This window comes from Ptychodera flava, chromosome 13 (genome assembly GCF_041260155.1).
Source record: "Ptychodera flava strain L36383 chromosome 13, AS_Pfla_20210202, whole genome shotgun sequence".
NCBI lineage: Eukaryota > Metazoa > Hemichordata > Enteropneusta > Ptychoderidae > Ptychodera > Ptychodera flava.
Window position 1 is genome coordinate 4,072,089 of NC_091940.1, and position 18,676 is coordinate 4,090,764.

The following is an 18,676-nucleotide window of genomic DNA, read 5'->3' on the forward strand; positions in this document are numbered from 1 at the left end:
CACGTGATTGTTGACCTGGCAACGACCCCTGCTCTTGTATACTGTATAGGCGTATGTTGTGCATCAGACGAAGCAAACGACTGTGAGAAATTCAATACCGATCTCACCAATGTTTCATAAGTAAAGGTTCTTATCCTGCAAATGTATTGAGTAATTGCGTAGAAGCGGTCATTTGGTCTGACAAGCATTGAACTTCAACTGACGGCAGGTAAGTGAGATAACATATGTTCCTGCTTATACGTCAAGAACCTGGGAAAATGGATGATGACGTCTACGTTTGAACGCCCACTTGTTCCCACCATGCAACTAGTCTGAAAAATGCCTTATCGTCTCTGCAAACAACGACTTCTAAATTTACTATTCATCATAGACTCCTTTATGTTGCTTGATGTTAACAGTTAACAACGATTTGTTCCTGTAAGTATGTCCTCGTAACCACTTGGAGAATTAGAAATTTCTCGCTTCTGTTGACGGCCTCATTAATGCATGGGTCAAGCCATTCGCTGTTTACTTTGCATTTAAAAGTGGGCTTCACCCAGGGCAACGGCGTCTATGGAAGGCGTATATTTCATCACTGTAGTTGTTAAATTGTCTTGAATATAAAAGTTTAGAAGATTACTAATCCTGAAATATATTCAATATATCTTTTCGAGGAATTTTTAGCCATATGAGTAAAATTTACAGCATCACGTAAAGGTTGTTTACATATCTATTGTTATCGAAGTGGCGGCGATATTGCAGATTTTGACATTTTGGAGTACCAACGTCACCGATGATTGTATTCTTATAAAATTGAATTAGATAACTTGAATATGCATTATGTAAAGGTTTGTCAATTTGATAAAACTGGAATGACTTATTGCTAGTTGATCCATAATACCATAGGTGTCGTCAAGGTTCAGTGAACGTAGGAATTTTTGTCACCAAGGTGCAGCAGGGCGATCGGTCTAGGTCTCACAGATCTGTTGCGCAGTTTTTTTGGTGGTTTTTTGTTATTTGGGAAGGGGCTGACGTTTTACCTGGACGGGTCTATTGCAAGCATGCAATAAATCATTTTACTCACGAAGATTTCAAGAATATGATAGTTCTTTATGTTTCTGGTAGGCTTGATGAAGACCGCTGATACGCTATGCTACGGCAGTCAAAAACTGTACTTTAGTATTTGCTAACACTTATCGATAGAAGCATGAAACACTGTACAGTCCACACTACTTCGATATTGATCTTGCATAACAAAATATGATTATAAAGAAGATACAAAAAACATCAACAAAAAGTAATGACGAAAAGGAAAACAATAGGCTCGGAGCTACCTGTAATTAGAAGCTAATTGAGGCACAAAGTTGTGTTGGGGACAAACAAACAACTTTGTCATTCTTATTTCAGGGGTATATGTTTGGTACATCGATTTTTCTATAAAAACGCTTCAGACAGTTCTAAAATGACACGAAAACTAAGAAAATTTTTCAAATTTATCCTTGCATTTATTTGAAATCTTGTTATTCGGTACAAATACTTTCATATATTACTGACAAGGGTATAATAATTAATATAGTGATATTTCAGTCGATTCCCGTTTATTGACAGTCATGGATGTTTCCGTGGTGGTAATAACGTCGGTAGCCATTGGTCTGGGCGCAGGTGCTGTTGCGTACATGGCGATCAAACGACAAAATGGTAAGCTACATGTATAAAACTTTACTTCAACGAGTGAAAAAGCCGGTGGCGATAGAAAACAAGAGAGTGGCCACGATATCAGTCGAAGGGTTTCAAAACTTCAAAATATTCCCGCTTTTGTTCATAATAACGACCTCATGAGTTACTCAAAACACGATTTAAGGTAATGACATGTTGTATATATATTTTTTTCAGATGACATAAAAAACAGGGTTGATGACGTGATAAATAACTTTGATGCTATAGGTAAGCTATTTCATGTAATGACATTTAAAGACAGTCCTTTCGGAAAAGTGACATGAATGTGAACACAATAGGAACATGCCATAATTACACTCCTTTTGCGAGTAGAAAGAGTGGATAATCTAGCACTGATAAAAACAATCACTTGCTCAGCAACTTGTATGTGTTGTACGCATGGCATAAGTATGCACCCAGTTTTAACAGGTGTAAATAAAGTTGACTAAGAGGTCACTCTCAAATGTCTCCAAGCAAGGAAAATGCCTAACTCTGTTGCGTTAATCTTGGTTCAACATATCAATAAAAATTAGATATGCATTTTTGTACAGCCGACTTTTCCTAGATGTTGTAACCATAGTGATGCACTTAATACAGTATGTTGAATTGCCTCTAAGTACTGATATTTAAGCCAATATTGCATGACAATAATGATTGTTTTTTTACTCTCAAGACGCAGTGACAATTAAGTACTTATGTTTATGTTTCAGAGGACCTACAGAACAAGGTTGCCGCAATAGGTAAGCTATTTAATGTAACGATATGCAAGTATATACACGGCTCTATCCAGAATATTAACAGGAATGTTAACACAATTGGGGCATATCAAAACTTGTGTTTATAAACAGAAGTGTTTTTATAAACCAACGTCATCTCCAAAGGTTTTGGATTTAAGCATAGACCCACGAGAAATGTTGTTCACGAGAGTCTATGATTTCCTCGGGGGTCTATGATGTATATTTCCTCAAATTTAATGATTGAAATCAAACGGGCCGTCATTAACTCTTGTCAATTTTTCGCATATATTTAAATATTTACTAAAAAATTGATATCTCACTTAAGTTTCAATCTTGGGGCACTGAACCTAGTAAGCTAACACGAAAATGAGATTTTGAGGTCGAAAATCTGTCTTTCATTGGGAACTTAATAAATTAACAAGACTTCAGTGATGGTTGTACACTATTGTTTCAGATGCCATAAACAACAAAGTTGATGACATAAAGAGCGAGGTGGATGCGATAGGTAAGCTTTTTCGTGTAATGACATCTAAGGACACAGTCCTGTCCAGAAAAGTGACACAGAACAAGATATCAACACGCTTCGTTTGTGAGTAGAAAGAGTGGATAGATAAATCTCTAGTGGAAACTTGCTATCTCAGCAGCCTTCACGTGCTGTAAGTATGACATAGATATGCACTCAATTCTCAACAGCTGTAAATAAAGTTGACAGGTAGATCACTCTAAAATATCTTCAACAAAGTTTGATGAATAATCTGATGGCCAATATTGAACATATCAATAAATATGCCAAGTTCACTCCATATCAAGGTCGATCCACTTTGACTCTAGCAGACTACCTATTTTTAAACAACCCACATTTACAAGGCATTGTAACCATAGTGATGTATCTAATAAAGCATGCTGAAGTTCCTCTTGCCACAATATACCTTAAATCTGACCTGAGAGCGACGACAAACGACAATATCGGACAAACCGGACGACGCCCTCACTCAGCGACTTAAAATTTACATGTGCCTGTGTATTTACTCAGCATACATACGTAAAGAAAATATTTTACGGTAAGGTCCTAATAAGTATGAAATATGTTGCTTTTACAATTTAAAAGGTACGTATTCTAAGAAATTTATGACAATATTGAATAACAGTCAATAATTGTTTTCTTTTCTCAAACCTTTGTCATAATTAAATACTTACGTTTATGTTTCAGAGGACCTTCAGAACAAGGTTGCTGCGATAGGTAAGCTATTTTATGTAACGATTTGCAAGTACACAGTTCTATCCAGGAACGTAACAGGAATGTAAACATAATTGGAGAATATCAAAACTTGGTGTGTTTGAAACAAGAATTATCTCCAAAGGTTTTTGATTTTAATAGACCAACGAGAAAGGTTGTTCAGGAGAATCTTGGATTTGACATGTATATTTCCTCAAATTTAATGATTGAAATCAAAGGACCGTCATTTCTCCATGTCAAAGCTTTTCAAATATTTCAATATTTGTAACAATTTACTAACAGCAATATTGGTTTCCCCCTAAGATTTCAAACTCAGGGAACTTAACCTATTGAGCAAAAACTAATATGAGATTTTGAGGTCGAAAATCTCTTCTATTGTCAACTTGATTAAATGAATAAAAAACTCAGTGGTGGTTGTAAACTTATGTGTTTGTTTAAGATGATATAAACAACAAAGTTGATGACATAAAGAAGGAGGTTGATGCGATAGGTAAGCTATTTCATATAATGACATTTCAGGACTGAGTTCTCTCCAGAAAAGTGACATACAGCATACCATAATATCACTTCCTTTTTGAGTAGAAAGAGTGGATTATTAGTTAGTAAAAAATTCGCAGGCTCAGCAGTTTTCATGTGTTGTAAGCATGGCATAGATATGCACTCAGTGTTCAACAGCTGTAAATAAAGTTGACAGCTAGGTAACTCTCAATTGTCTCGAACAAACATTAATACCAAGTACACTCTATATGAAGGTCGATCCACTTTGACTCTAGCGGACACCCTATTTTTAAACAGCCAACGTTTCCCAGATGTTGTAACCATAGTGATGTATCTAATACAGCATGCTGAAGTACCTCTCGCCCGCGCAAACCTTATTACTGACATGAAAGCGACGACAAACGACAAGATTGGACAAACCCGACGATGACCTCACTCAGCGACGTGAAATTTACATGTACCTGTAATAACGCTTACTCAGCACACTCACATAAATGTGATACCAACGTAAGGTACTTAATAGTGTGAAATTCCGGTGCTACAACAATTTTTAAGGTACATATTCTAAGCACTGACACTCATGACAATATTGGATGACAGTTAATGATTATTTTCTATTCCCAGGGGTCGTGATAATAAAATGCTTATGTTTATCTTTCAGGGGACCTTAAGAACAAGGTTGCTGCGATAGGTAAGCTATTTTATGTAACGATATGCAAGTACACAGCTCTATCCAGAAGAGTAACGGGAAAATGGCATATAAAAATAAGGGGTTTCTATAAACCCACATTATCTTCGGACGTTTTCTATTTACGCATATATCCACGATAAACGCTCTCGATTGGCTATGATTTAACATGTATATGTCCTAAAATTTAATGATGAAAATCAAAGCTGAAGGGAGCTGCCATTTCCCCTTGTCAAATATTTGGCAAATATTTCAATATTTACTAAAAAGCAATATTTGTTTTTCCCTTAAGTTTCAACTGAACTGAACTGAACCTATTGTGCAAACGCGAACACTAGGTTTTTAGGTCGAAAATCTGTCTTCCAGTATCATCTTCATTAAATTAACAAAACTTCAGTGGTGTCTGTACACTATGATATGTTTCAGATGACATGAACAACAAGGTCGATGACATAAAGAACAAGGTTGATGTTATAGGTAAGCTATGTCATGTTACAACATGCAAGTACACATCCAGAAAAGTGACAGGAAAATTAACAAAACAGGGGAATATATCAAAACTTCGTCGGTCTTTACACCCCAATTACCTCATGCCAGCTTCCACAACCGAAAACACGGCTAACTTGCTTCAGTATCCACAGTAAGAGCAGACAAACTATATTTCACTGCTCTTCACTCCCGAATAAGTTATGCGTTGACTTATGTGGCGATCCCAGGAATCCCGTACACAGCAATTGTGGTGAGATTTGTGCACTCAGACCTAAAGCCTTATTTAATTTTATCAATTTCCGAACAATGTGAAAGTTAGAATTTATTTTCAAGATTATTTATCAGAAATATGCCCCAAAATTATTACGTTTAAAATTCAAGAGTAAATTGAATATGATGCCGATGTTTGTAGGTGCTAAAAACTGTACACCTGTCAAGATAAAGTTATCAGCAACTGAGAGGGTCTCATCATATCACAATAGTTCAAAATAAAAAAACTTATGCCTAATGTCCTTTCTTTTGTCATCACAGATGCAACTTATTTCCTTAGTTTCCTTGAAAATATTGTGAATGGCTGTCAAAAATATCTGTTGACAAAATTACAAAATTGCTATCTCCTCCGTGGAAAAGGGGTTAATGTCCTCATTATTCAAAGTGAGAAATAAAAAAATTATGATTATCAGAAAAAATTCAGAATTTTGAAATATAGACCGAGCTTTTCTGTATACAGAAGAAATTTGCTTCCGTTCAATAAGCGATCACCGAGTGTACAGATCATGGAGAATTGTGGGTAAGTCATTAACAAAGCCGTACTGCGATGTCTCAGGGACGGGCCAGTTTCTTCGGCCGGAGGGGAGGTCGAGGCGGTGGATAATTGTTTGCAGTCGAAAAATGGCCGACCCCTTATTGCAGCTTTCGAAAACAGGGTGACCTCTTCCCTCGTATCGTAGCATCCTAAATCTATCCATGTCTTCTTCAGCCATCGTGATACCTATGTGTAAGAACATTTCATTCATTACAAGGAGACAGCGTCATTAAGAAGTTATTCTAACCGTTAGAAAAACATGCCACTACCAGGGCTGGAACCCAGTACCTTCAGTATGTGCAGCACTATCTATAATCTGTAATCCAGCGAGCAAGTGGCAAGAAGGGGATGCAACGTTCCATATCAAGATTAGGATGATAATGCTTTGCAGGAACTGGTTAATTTATACTCTACATTAGTATCGACTTTAAATTGAATTAGACATTTTTTATTCTTTTTATCTTTCTTTATTTTATTTTTGTTCTTTATTTTTTTTATAGCCGTGTTTGTTGTACAGGTTTATTATTTCATTATTTTTAATTTGTTCTGTATTTTGGTTTCATTTCCGCGTTTGTTGTGTAGCGTTATCATTCGTTAAGTAAACTTTCAACTATTTTGTCGCATTTGCACAATTACTCAAAAGCGTGGTTTTTAAGGATGTTATATCTGTAAAATACTTCGTCTTTGATATTTATTGCTGATATTTATATCGTTTGCTGCTTTTTACAATGCCAAAGTTATTTGTTCACTTTTGTCACAATAAGGCTTATATAAAAGCTGTCTGTATGTCTGTATGTATGAAATGCAATGTTTCATCGCTATTGTAAAATGAAAATGTTAACAACAGTCTTGGAAGATGTCACGAAAAATGCATAATGAAAATTCCAACAATTTGATGCAATGAATTAAGAACAGAAGCGGGAAAAACCGGCGATGAAAAAAATAAAGAAAAAAATAAAGAAATAAAGAAATAAATGCAAAGCCAAAAATTGAATGTAAAGGAAGCTTAAATGTCAAAATCAATTTAAAATCTATGATATAAATGAAGAGTATAATTTAACCAGTGCCTGCATAGCATTACCATCCTAACTTTTATATGGAACATTGCATCCGCTGCCTGCAACTTATTCTCGTGGAGTACAGGCAGTGCTTCACATGCTGAAGGTACTGGGTTCGAGGCCCGGCAGCAGTGTTGGTGTAACACACATCAATAATAGTATAACATATCAATAACACTTTCTCTCCTTGTAATTAATCAACTCTGCCTTCCACATACGTAGAAGAATGGCTGAAGAAGACGTGGACAGAGTTAAGATACTGCAATAAGAGGGAATGGAGTGAAAATTGGGACCCTTCTTCAATCATTTCCACCATAAGTTTCCAAGCCCTGTCACCTAACCCAAAACCCCTAAATAATCTGTCGCCTCTTTTACAACGTAACCTGTATACACACATCTTTGACGTCATCAATTTGTGGTTGTACCACTTCTACATAGTTACTCATTTATCCCCCTCCCATGAATCCATCACTTCCGTGCCTGAAGAAACTGACCAGTTACGAATATTTTTGGTACACGCATATATTGAATCGTAGCTTACTTCTCTACGCTAACTGGCTCGATAAAACGTGGCAGTTCTCGAACTATTTTAGTTTTGCAGTCTTCCGCTATAGTACATTCTTTTTAACGACCATTGATTCATCTTTAAATATGAATTGAGGCAAAGCATTGAGATAAATATTGAGTATGAGGCTCATGCTATTGTTCAATAACTCGTATTTTTGTGTCTGTCTTTCAGAGAATTTGATGCCAAAGGTGGACGAACCGGGTAAGCAATATAATGAACTCATATTTAGGGACACACATCTTTTAGAAGTGACACAGATTTCTGAACGAGTGAGCAATATTGCAGCTAGAGTTGGTCTCTACAAGAAATGGAGCTATAAGAATTATTCAAAGATGTAAAGACAAGTCGCAATAGCCGGGGATAGGGGGCTTGTTTCGTAAGACAACCTATCATGCATATAACGTTTACAAAGTGCCAGTCGTAGTGTTCGAAAATGATGGACCTGCATGTTAAATGTCAATTATAAGGACGAAGTGTGTCAAGTTTTGTTACTTTAATATGAAAGAAGCGTCAGCGAACTTGAGACGACAGCACGATTATACGTGGTTAGAATCGATGGTGATCATACTTTTAATTGACAAAATCTACAGATAGATAAATTTCTTTTTTCAGTATCATGTTATTAAGAGAAGCCCAAGGACGGGTGAATTAATTTTAATAATTAAAATTATAAATGCATAAAGAGTCGAGAAAATACGTCTTTGTTTCATTATTAGACGTAGGACAAATTGTGTCATCGTTTTCACATATTTACATTTGAGTTAAAAATTGAAGTACTTTTACAAACTTGAGTTACGGACAGAGCCGTTCGCTTTTGGTTCTGATGTGATATCAGTTAAAAAGGTGTCATCCAGTTGAAAAGACAGTTTTATTCAAAGGGGGGAAATAATGATTTATTCATATTGCATTTTTTGCGTATTGCTCCGGTAATGTCTCATCGTCTTTTTAAAGAAATTACTGGCAAGGTATCATTTGGGCGCTTGAAATACTTTTAAAGATCTTTGTACGAAGCACACCAGGTTTCACCTCAAAAAGAGATTCAAGCCAAAAAGTAACGACAGGGTTTCATTAACTGAATATTTGTAACGGACAAAAGTTTGTAGAACTGGATCTTCATATTTTCAAATTTCTCAAAAGTGTTTGGTGCCTTGTAGCTCAATTTTGCAATATTGCAAAATTACTCATAAAACAAGAGTATTCCTCAAAGATGAAAGTAAATGAGTATAGATTCACAGATTAAACCGACATTAGTTCCCCATCCAATTATCCCAAATTAGTTCCAACCGTGTTTATTATGTGTAGTCGATAAAACAAGTACCTTTCTCTATTCTTCTCCATCAAGTATTTATGAAATATAAAAAGATAGAATAATCTTTTCAAACGCAAAGTTCAGTCTGCAATGTTTTTGTGTAAAGTGGACTCCCTTCCAAACTATACTTCAGTTGTATACAATAACAGTTGGCATTACTAACGTACTTGCATTTGGTATAAGAAAATGTGTTTGAAAGGGTGTACGAACATGATTGAAAATATTACGCAACGTGCAGTCACTGAAACTGTACACTGCATCTTATCGTTGATATCGTGTACAATAACATGATGAATGATATTTGACATATTCCAAAATACAGGACAGGGAGCCAATTTCAATGAATATCAACTTCAGCGAAACACTTAAATTTTTTGTAATAATTTAGAATGAAAGTATCATTTCAATATCATGAAATGACGTGGCTGTCTAAGAGTCATTTTGTGGAAAGAAACATTCACAAGTTTATGGTTCCGTTTCTGTAGTACAAACCTTGTCACAGAACTCAGGAGTCATTTTCTGCATCTATCTTTGCATATAGACCTATTAGAATATATGAGAGCTCCCAACCCGTTCTTCATTGGCCATGAAGGTAAACTTGAGAAGATATTTAAATCATACAGGAAGAATCAACCGAAAGATACATATAGCCATCCAACGCAGAGGAGAAGTGTTGTTCATGTAAGCATTGTAGCATATGGTTACTAGAAGACTGGTCTTTCTGTTTAATCAACGGCTATTATCTAAATTTACATATACTAGTTTTGATATTAATTCTTTACTTTTATTTTCATTTGAGAAATGGAAAACGAACGTTACGGGAGAAGGAAATCTTTCCAGGTCGAAGAATATATATAGGACATATAGGACAGTGTTCAATGAAATACTCTGGTGTTACACTCTGGAACCAAATCTCAGAAAGTATAAGATCTTTGAGCTCTAAATCAAAAGTTAAAAGAGACCTGAAACGTCATCTCTTGTCTCTCTGACAGGTTTCTTCTCTCTCATGTATATTTTCTACCACAAAGTTTTATAATTTATGTACTTACATTGACATAGAATTTATTTCAAATGTCGAGGATAGGCCACAATGTTCAACATGGCGCCCTGGCCTATGGCAAAATGATAGATTGAGCGATTGTGAATGATAGTGGGCTGGACTCAATTAGTATGATACTATTTTCCAGTCCCTACCCAATTTACTAATCCTTAATGTGTCTGTATTGTCCTAGTTTTCTTTTCTGTTCTATTGGGAAATAAATATCCTTATCCTTATCATTGTCCTCACATTCCCCAGATCCGAAAACTCACAATCAAACAAGTAACAGCTACAAAGCACGTGAAAGTTTCATTTTATTTATGAGACAGATATGAATGATTCTTGTCTGCCAAATTTTTACTTAATAACATGGCTTTTAAAATAAAATGTTAAATGATCCATATTAGGTTATCAATGGACCAGCTGGTTGTGGAAAATCTGAAATCGCCGTCCAGTATGTCGATTTGTATTGCGAATTCTACAGGAATGTGTTATGGATTCCTGCTGGCTCTCCTAAAACATTAGACTATGTCTTCAAACAGATGGTATGTGACTATATGGACAACGAGAAAAATAACGATAATTGTATTATCTTGTGTCTTTATTTCCATTGCAAATGCAGAAACAATGTTTTAAAAGCAATGGATCATTTAAATATTCTACCTATGCTTATCTTTCCTAAAATAAATCAAAAGTCATCGAAAGGAACTTTTGATATTCGATTAATATATATATATATATATATATTATATATATATATATTATATATATTATATATATATATATATATATATATAATAATATACTAAGGATACTTTTTCTCAACATCTTCCTAAAGCCTTTTCAACACATCGAATGCTGTACAATTTGAAATGTCGTTGCTGACAAATGAATTCAAGCCCTGATAAGGACCAGTTGCCAGCAACAATATTTGGACATTGCGTGTATAAAGGCTGCGTTGATAAGCATAAAAATAACCATTTCGATATGATTTTAGGCCTATAAAAGTAACTCCCATCTGAAAACAAGAAAACACGGGAAGAGACATTAACAATTATAGTTCATGCATTGTGAATGAGCATTCCTTGTTTCTTCTACAGTCTGAGAAGCTGAATCTTTTTGGTGAAAAGAAGGACCTGCGAGCTGACGTCATCAAGAAAGCAGTCAATGATTGGTTAACAGAAAAATCAAATTGGCTATTGATATTAGATAACGCCGATGATTCTAAATGCATCTTTGATTATTTCCCTACATTCCCTGCAGGGGGTCACATCATTATAACATCACGTGACAAATCATATTCGTCATCTGCTTTATACCCTGAAGTCAAAAGACTGTTTTATATTGAGCCACTGGAGCTAGAAGATGCAATGTTATTATTACTGGCCAATTGTCGCAAAAAGGAATCGTGCATGGAAGAAAACCTCCTTGACGATTGTCGCAGTCAGATGTCCGCGATGTCGACAGAGGATCACAAAAACCACGAGGCGCTAAAGTGGCTGGCAGGTCCAGATGGTCTAGATGGTTTGCCACTCGCTCTCATCGCAGCCGCCAAGTACATGAATGAAAATGCAACGACTTTTTCTGCATATAAAAAGTTTGCACAAACATGCGTTGACAAAGAACTGTTTCCCACAAGTGAAGACGACCCACTCAGAGCCTGGTTGAGAGACATCGATTTAGAAAAGTACCACTCTAAGCTAAGTGAAATCACCAAGAACTCTCTCACGGCTTTCTTGGAGCTAACAGAAGAGAAGCTGCACTCAATCGAAATGACGGATGAAGAAATCCGTAAATTCCTGGAAGAAAGAGAACATGGAGTGAATATCAACAAATGGATGTACAGACGGAAACAAGTTTTAGCTACTTGGAGTTTAAGTTTCCGGAAGCTGGAAAAGACCAAGGAGGGAGAAGCGGCTCTTGAGCTTCTGCAGTTGTGCGTGTTCCTTGAACCAACAATTTCAGAAGACCTTATCGTGAAAGGAGCAGAATCCATCGGTCTGGAGTGTCTGAAATCTAATTTGATGGAGGGGGTAGAAGGATATAAACCAATAGATCAACCCGTTCAAATCCGCCGAAACCTCAACAAAGTACTACGTGGACTAAGGAGATACTGCCTCGTTGACAGTAACTATAACGGCAAGGACCAGAAAAAGAGCTACCAGGGTCAAAACAGTAACTTTACTATTCACAGGGTAATCAGAAAAGCGATTAAAGCGGGACTGTCAAAAGAGAAAGAGCAACGCGCGATGTCCAGTGCGATATCTCTATTGACCACGATCTTTCCAAGTTACGAGGAAATCTACAGTAAATTCACAGGTGTCTATCATCCCCTCCCAGAGGTAGAGGAGGAAGTAACAGTTCACACCAAGTCATTGTGTCGCAATTTAAGGAAAGAATTGCTGGAATCCAAACAAATTGAAGATCCCATCCCTCTTCTGTATGCGGTGGCGCTGTTTTACAAACGATTCAAACGACTACCAGATGAGGCTCTTCCGCTTTACGTGAAAGCTGTAGAAGCAGCAACTACTATGACAACAGGAGATGATATATTTCGAAACCGCACACTGGGTTATGGCAAGTATTACAAATTCGTAAAATGTTTCTTGCTGTTGCTATCCGATCTTAGGGAGCCGCAGAATAGGAAGGGGTCACTCAAAATATTGTAAGCTACAAGGGGGGTTGCTCAAAATATGGAGAGAAAGAAGAGGGTCAGCCAATTTTTGGTGCGAAACAAATTGAAACACCTCTCAGACTGTACCATTGTACACATCAATTTTTCAAAATTTTCGATGCCAGAGGGGGAAATCCCACTCTCGTGCTCTCCCCTTGGGGTGTTCTAACATTTTACTAGTAAAACAACAAGTTGGAACACCTCTCAGATTGCACCAGACTGCACCGTTGCACACATCAATTTCCAAAATTTTTCATAAAATCTAGGAAAAAATCGACCTGTTGTGAATTCACGGTTAGGCTTATTATCAAATAGACTCGGACATATACATTTTGACTGACATCAGTTCAATAACCACTTTGACGTTTAACCATACCATTTAACCATATTAAGGCTTTTTATGAGAAGCTGGCACCATTAGAAACTGCGCGGCTGGCTACGTTGCAAACAAATAATGAGTGGATTGAAACAATACTGACTCTGACTGATAGTCCTCTAATATCGTTTACAGAAATGTAAGAATTTGCAAATGACATAAGAGGGTCACAGATTTTCCATTCCTGTATAATCTTTGGTCTTCAATCTCTGGCAAACTGAGAACGGTTTTTTACAAAATGTATTGTCATTGTTTGGTTGTTGAATATTATTAATCAAACACGAATCATGCAAAAATGTAATTAAAATATCAGTGTTCGATGTCATTTTTAAACATTTTACCATGTGCAAAATAAGTTGGAACAACACTCAGATTGCAACATGTCACAAACATCAATTTCTCAAAATTTTTGATGCGAGAGGGAGACTCACTCGTGTTCTCCCCTTTGGTTTGTTCAAACAGTTTTACTAAGACCGCACCATTGCAGATATCAATTTCTCAATTTTCCATACAAGGTAGGAGACACCCCTCTGACCTTTTTCAACTGTCATGAGATAACTGATGATAATGTAGCAGGGAAGGCCTACACCAGAATTCGAAGGTCTTTACTATTATAGAAATAACGGGCGACGCGCTGACCATTAACGTTCATTTGTGGGCAAGGGCGAGAGGAAAGCCGAAAATTAACGGGCGAGGCTTGCCGAGCCCGTTAATTTGGCTTTCCTCGAGCCCGCGCCCACAAATAAACGTTAATGGTCAGAGTGGAGTCTGTTATTTCTATTATATTATCAGCGAACCCAAGAAAACCGTCAAAATTTGCGAAAATTTCAGGAGCATGCGACAACTGGGCCCCAGAAACTGAGCAATACGCGACGCACTATCACGCGCGCTGTAAAAAATTGGCAAATCCGGAGATGTTTTCAGGAAAAGTATCTGAACTTGACCTACAAGTGCTCCATTTTATTTTGTGATTGATTATGATTTACGTTTGAGGTGTAAAGTTACGATACTCAGAGTTGTTAATCTTATTATTCATATTCACGGGCATGTAAACAAACCATTACTGTGTACTAGTATTTGTGGTCAGTCACGTGGTTCAGCTCGACTAATCAAATTGCGACTGGGCAGGGCATGGTAATATAATGCTGTATCTTTGTCAATTTTATAAATACATGCATTGATATTTAACTTTTCTAAGTTGGGGGGGGGGGGGTTCAGTCAAAATTTCTGTTACCGAGGGGTTACTCAAATTTATCATGGTTGGCAGGAGAAAACTTGAACATTCGGAGTTTCCGATGAAATTTCTCCGACCCTCCAGGCCGTAAATAATGACGGCTCCCTTACACGATCTCCCTACTGCAAATATAATGAATACGCAGCTGACTACACATAGTGCGGTGTGCAGTACCATCGATTTTCATGAAGTGCAAGAAAACAGAATCGCAGTCACAATATAATCTTGTCATTTTCGTAAAATTTTCCAAAGATTGGGCAAGAGAAGCTACACCAAAATTGCACGCTAAAGTAATGTCATAATTCTAAAGTGCCGACTGAGCAATGCGATGCACAATGCCATGTTTATCAATAGCACAAGTGGGAAAATCTGCCGAATCAGCATTTACATACTGAATCTTTTTCTAAGAAAGAAAAATCTTGCCATTTGTCTTGGAATCTAGCTCGGTTACATCGTTTTTGAATGCATTATTTTTCAAACTGACATGTACCGAGCCATGCAAATATCAATGGTAAGATGATTTCTGCATTTCTTACATCACATGCTTGCCTTGAACAAAATAAAACAGATAGTCTTGCTTCAATTTCTGTGCATTCGTGATTGGTTAAATTGTAAAACTACATGTACTTGAATTTCTATCAGCCGGAGTGGTTAGGTTGGTGTTACCTTACTGATGAATTTCGATTTTTTAACTCTTTAGCCCACTATCAACTTGGGAAAGTGCTGATAGAACTTGACAACGTTAAAGCATTTGGCCATCTTGAAAAAGCAGAAGATCACTACAAGAAAATCTCAGAGAAAAGAGCCGAGAGCGGTGATGAGGAAGACTCTGAGGATAAACTGTACATGGCAAAACGTAAATAACGTTTTTACAACATTACCAGTGAAAATAGAGTATTAGTATGTATTTTATAGCTTGCCATGTCAAAGCTTGCTAAATCAATGTCACAAAATTGACTATGTCGCATATGTTCATGTTCCCAACAGTCTGATTTAATTCTTCCATCCAGTTTTTATTTTCATCGTGTTACTTCAAAACAGCCTTACTTAATCAGTCTGATACAGTACCTGGTCAAATCGAAGTTACTTAAGCTATCTGTTTCTAAGTACTTCTATGCCCTATTTCGTCATTCGCGTATTTATACCTTCAAATGTGTTTCTTACGAACAGTAAACTTCGCACAAGCAAGAGCATATGAAAAGGGGTATCTGCGAGATTACCAGAAACCTGTTCCTAATGACGATGTTTTGAAAATCATCGAGGAAAAATTACAGACTGCAATGGATATTACGGAGGAATCATCAAACAATGATCATCAAAAATGGAGAGCTATAAGTAAGTACTTCGATCAGTCAAAAGACTCTGGAAAAATTATACCAAGTTGAAGATTTCCTGGGAAAGATGACAAACACCTCCGTCATTCGAATTTGTATGTTTAAGTATTTCTTTTCAAATTGATCGGTGAATACATAGGCTAAAGCGTGCGTAGCGTAATTTCACACTATGTACACTTTATTTCAGCTATGCATGAATATGCACTTTTCCTGAGCCGAAAAGAGCCAGTGGATAAAAACAAAGTCGAGAAATTACTGCGAGAATCTTTAAAGATGAAAAGTGAACTGTGGGCGTCAGATCATGTAAGCGTGGCGATAGGTAAGTAATTAAGATATTGTTACAGCTATCACAGCCTGGAATTTGAAAAAAAGAGATCATATCTGCTTCATTTAAATATTGCTTAGCTGATAGACCGTGTACTTAATATTTGTAGACTTATGTAAGCATTGCACTGATGGACTTGGGAACGTCCTCTACGACAAAATTTGTAAAACAGAGGTTCAATGATTAATACTGTACCCTTTTCTTTAGGAAAGACAGACCTGGCAAGATTCTATCTTTTTAACTTCAAGAAAGATACCAGTGAGTACAAAGAAGTTGAAGATCTTCTAGAAGAAGCACTTAAGATGAAAGAACGTGTTCTGCCTCACTACGAACAGTTCTTAAGTTGGCAGATGGGAGTCTATTATCTCATAAGACTGTACCAGATTGTAGACAGTGAAGAGAAGAGGAAGATGTATGAAGACATTCTGAAAACGAACTCAGATAAACCATTTGACGAATTTCACGAGTCTTCACGAGTCGGAGGTATTATAAAACATTAACCGCATGTTTGTCTTACTGTGTGAATATTGCAAATAAGACTATACTACGTTACTTTTGCCTAGTGGCGCATTTTAACGTGCATGATTCGAAATGTGAAAGGGCAATTGCAAAATATCATTTGGAAATAAAATTATGTAATAATTTGTGAGACAAGTTTACGTATTTCTTCTAAGCATGCAACATTCTAGAGAAAAACAGCAGATTAAATTTGTCTCCTTCTGTTTCTTGCAGGTCTCCCGCCAGACCCACTTATTTGGACCTAATTTATCAAAATACTAAAACAGTTGAAAGCGTAAAACGTGTGTACAGACTTCTAAAAGTCAGATTAGATGGGACAGTGATAAAGAAAGTCTTTCAGTGCAAATTATTTCACGTCAAGCAGTGAACTCTTAAAGACAATTGTGCAGTGCAAAAAGTAACTGAAACAAGTAATACTTTGAATCAAGTTGCGTCTTTATGTACGATATTATTGAGTTTGCAATACTGTATGTATCTTTTGCATAGTTTTAAAAGTTTCCACATACTACAATCCCCGGTTATTTAGGCAACAAATATGTTATCTGATGAAGATAACATTCGATACTTAGAATAGGTCATATAGTCTTAAAAATAAAGAAGGTAAAATTAATTATTTCTGAATCCTTGCAATTATTGACCTGAATTAAGTTTACTGTTATGAAGCAACACATATCCAACGGAAAAATGAATATATAAATACGCTTTTAAAGAATATAATGTTTCATTATTAATATATGTACCACTTTAATACACGACTTTTAATATGAGAGAGAGAGAGAGAGAGAGAGAGAGAGAGAGAGAGAGAGAGAGAGAGAGAGACTAATTCAAAGTAAATATGCGAATCATTTTTGGATACATTGAAATTGAAAGTTATTTTAGATGCACGACTTTAAACGTAATATCCGAAAGGAATTGCTTGCATATTAATATTTCAAAATAGAAAATAATAGATACTGGGAAACAGATATAGTACCCCGCCTAGTAAATAACGACAACTGTTCATCAATTAGGGACTACATAGAAATGTAAAGCACATGAGATAGATAACAATGTATTTTCAATACTTTGATTTTTTACAACCACTAGTACTCGACATTTAACGTCATCGAAAAAAAAAAATCACACTTGTATGTAGATTGTGTAAGAACACCAGTGCAAAAAGAGTGTCGGAACTCTCACTTGTAGTTGTGTAGTGTTTGTGTAATGTTGAAGAACTTGGTCAAACACAATAAAACTGCTTGTACATTCTTTACTGTCAGGTTGTTACTGGAAATAAACAGCTATATAGAAATAGACGTTTTGTCTGTGTGTTCTTTTTTGCCTTATACATTGTTCATTTTGTCTTTACCACTAAAGTGTCTCTGCTACTAAACAGTGTGTTGTCGATCATTCCATTCGTCAATCATTTGACACACAGAAATCTAACTTTTAGACTCATTACACAAGTACTATTGACGATGAAAAGACGTAAAATTCAAGAAAATTATCAAAGGTTTAGTTTAGTTTGGTTTCTCAATACACACTAAATGATCACAAGACTTAATAAATCTCCTATGTGTACTTGAAATGTCAAGGGCTGATCATTGCTACCTTGGAAATCATGTAATGAGGACAAAAAATACCATTGTCAGGTTCTAACATACCATGCATCAAACAAGTGGACACGACATTTCAAGTAGCATTAAACCAATATGAGATGTCATCATTACCTGTGCAATGTTTGGAGGAGGAATTGTGATCAAAGCGCCAGTACAATTAGGTTACTCAAAGAACTTTATGCTAATTAATCAAATCCAATGTCCTTTGCTGTCTAAGGACATTGTCTTGGATAATCTAAGATTACGCTCATTCGTCGCTGAAATTAAAAAAAAAATCGAAATCTTGTCAAGCTCTATTTACAGCGATTGTGTTTATATTTCCCTGGTTCGATTTCCATTTAGTAGGTTACCCCTGACTTGACTCAGTCTGCGCATGACACTGCTGATGATAACATACTGTCACACTCGTCTAGCTTTTCGCTTCTTTGTGGTTCTTGTGCGGTAGTTTAACTGAGCCTCCATCAAGGGAGAACTGCCTTTTAAAGTTTTCCTT

The 18,676-nt window shown here is 36.3% G+C and overlaps 1 protein-coding gene across 1 annotated transcript; it reads left to right on the plus strand.

The window, feature by feature from the left end:
- Positions 1–23: 23 nt before the first annotated feature.
- Positions 24–17,880, plus strand: LOC139147140 (uncharacterized). The gene is made up of 17 exons (XM_070718046.1): positions 24–208; positions 1,588–1,677; positions 1,873–1,923; positions 2,406–2,435; positions 2,887–2,937; positions 3,643–3,672; positions 4,829–4,858; positions 5,282–5,332; positions 7,947–7,976; positions 9,626–9,765; positions 10,531–10,668; positions 11,224–12,700; positions 15,108–15,263; positions 15,578–15,742; positions 15,929–16,060; positions 16,274–16,549; positions 16,799–17,880. The coding sequence occupies exons 2-17, from the start codon at positions 1,590–1,592 to the stop codon at positions 16,828–16,830; spliced, it is 2,877 nt and encodes a 958-aa protein (XP_070574147.1). The 5' UTR covers positions 24–208; positions 1,588–1,589; the 3' UTR covers positions 16,831–17,880.
- Positions 17,881–18,676: the final 796 nt, after the last annotated feature.

Coding starts and splice junctions, on each gene's coding strand:
- LOC139147140 (XM_070718046.1), top strand. CDS start 1,590: ATGGATGTTTCCGTGGTGGTAATAACGTCGGTAGCCATTGGTCTGGGC. Junction 5,333..7,946: donor GAACAAGGTTGATGTTATAG/GTAAGCTATGTC, acceptor TCTGTCTTTCAG/AGAATTTGATGCCAAAGGTG. Junction 16,061..16,273: donor TCATGTAAGCGTGGCGATAG/GTAAGTAATTAA, acceptor CCTTTTCTTTAG/GAAAGACAGACCTGGCAAGA.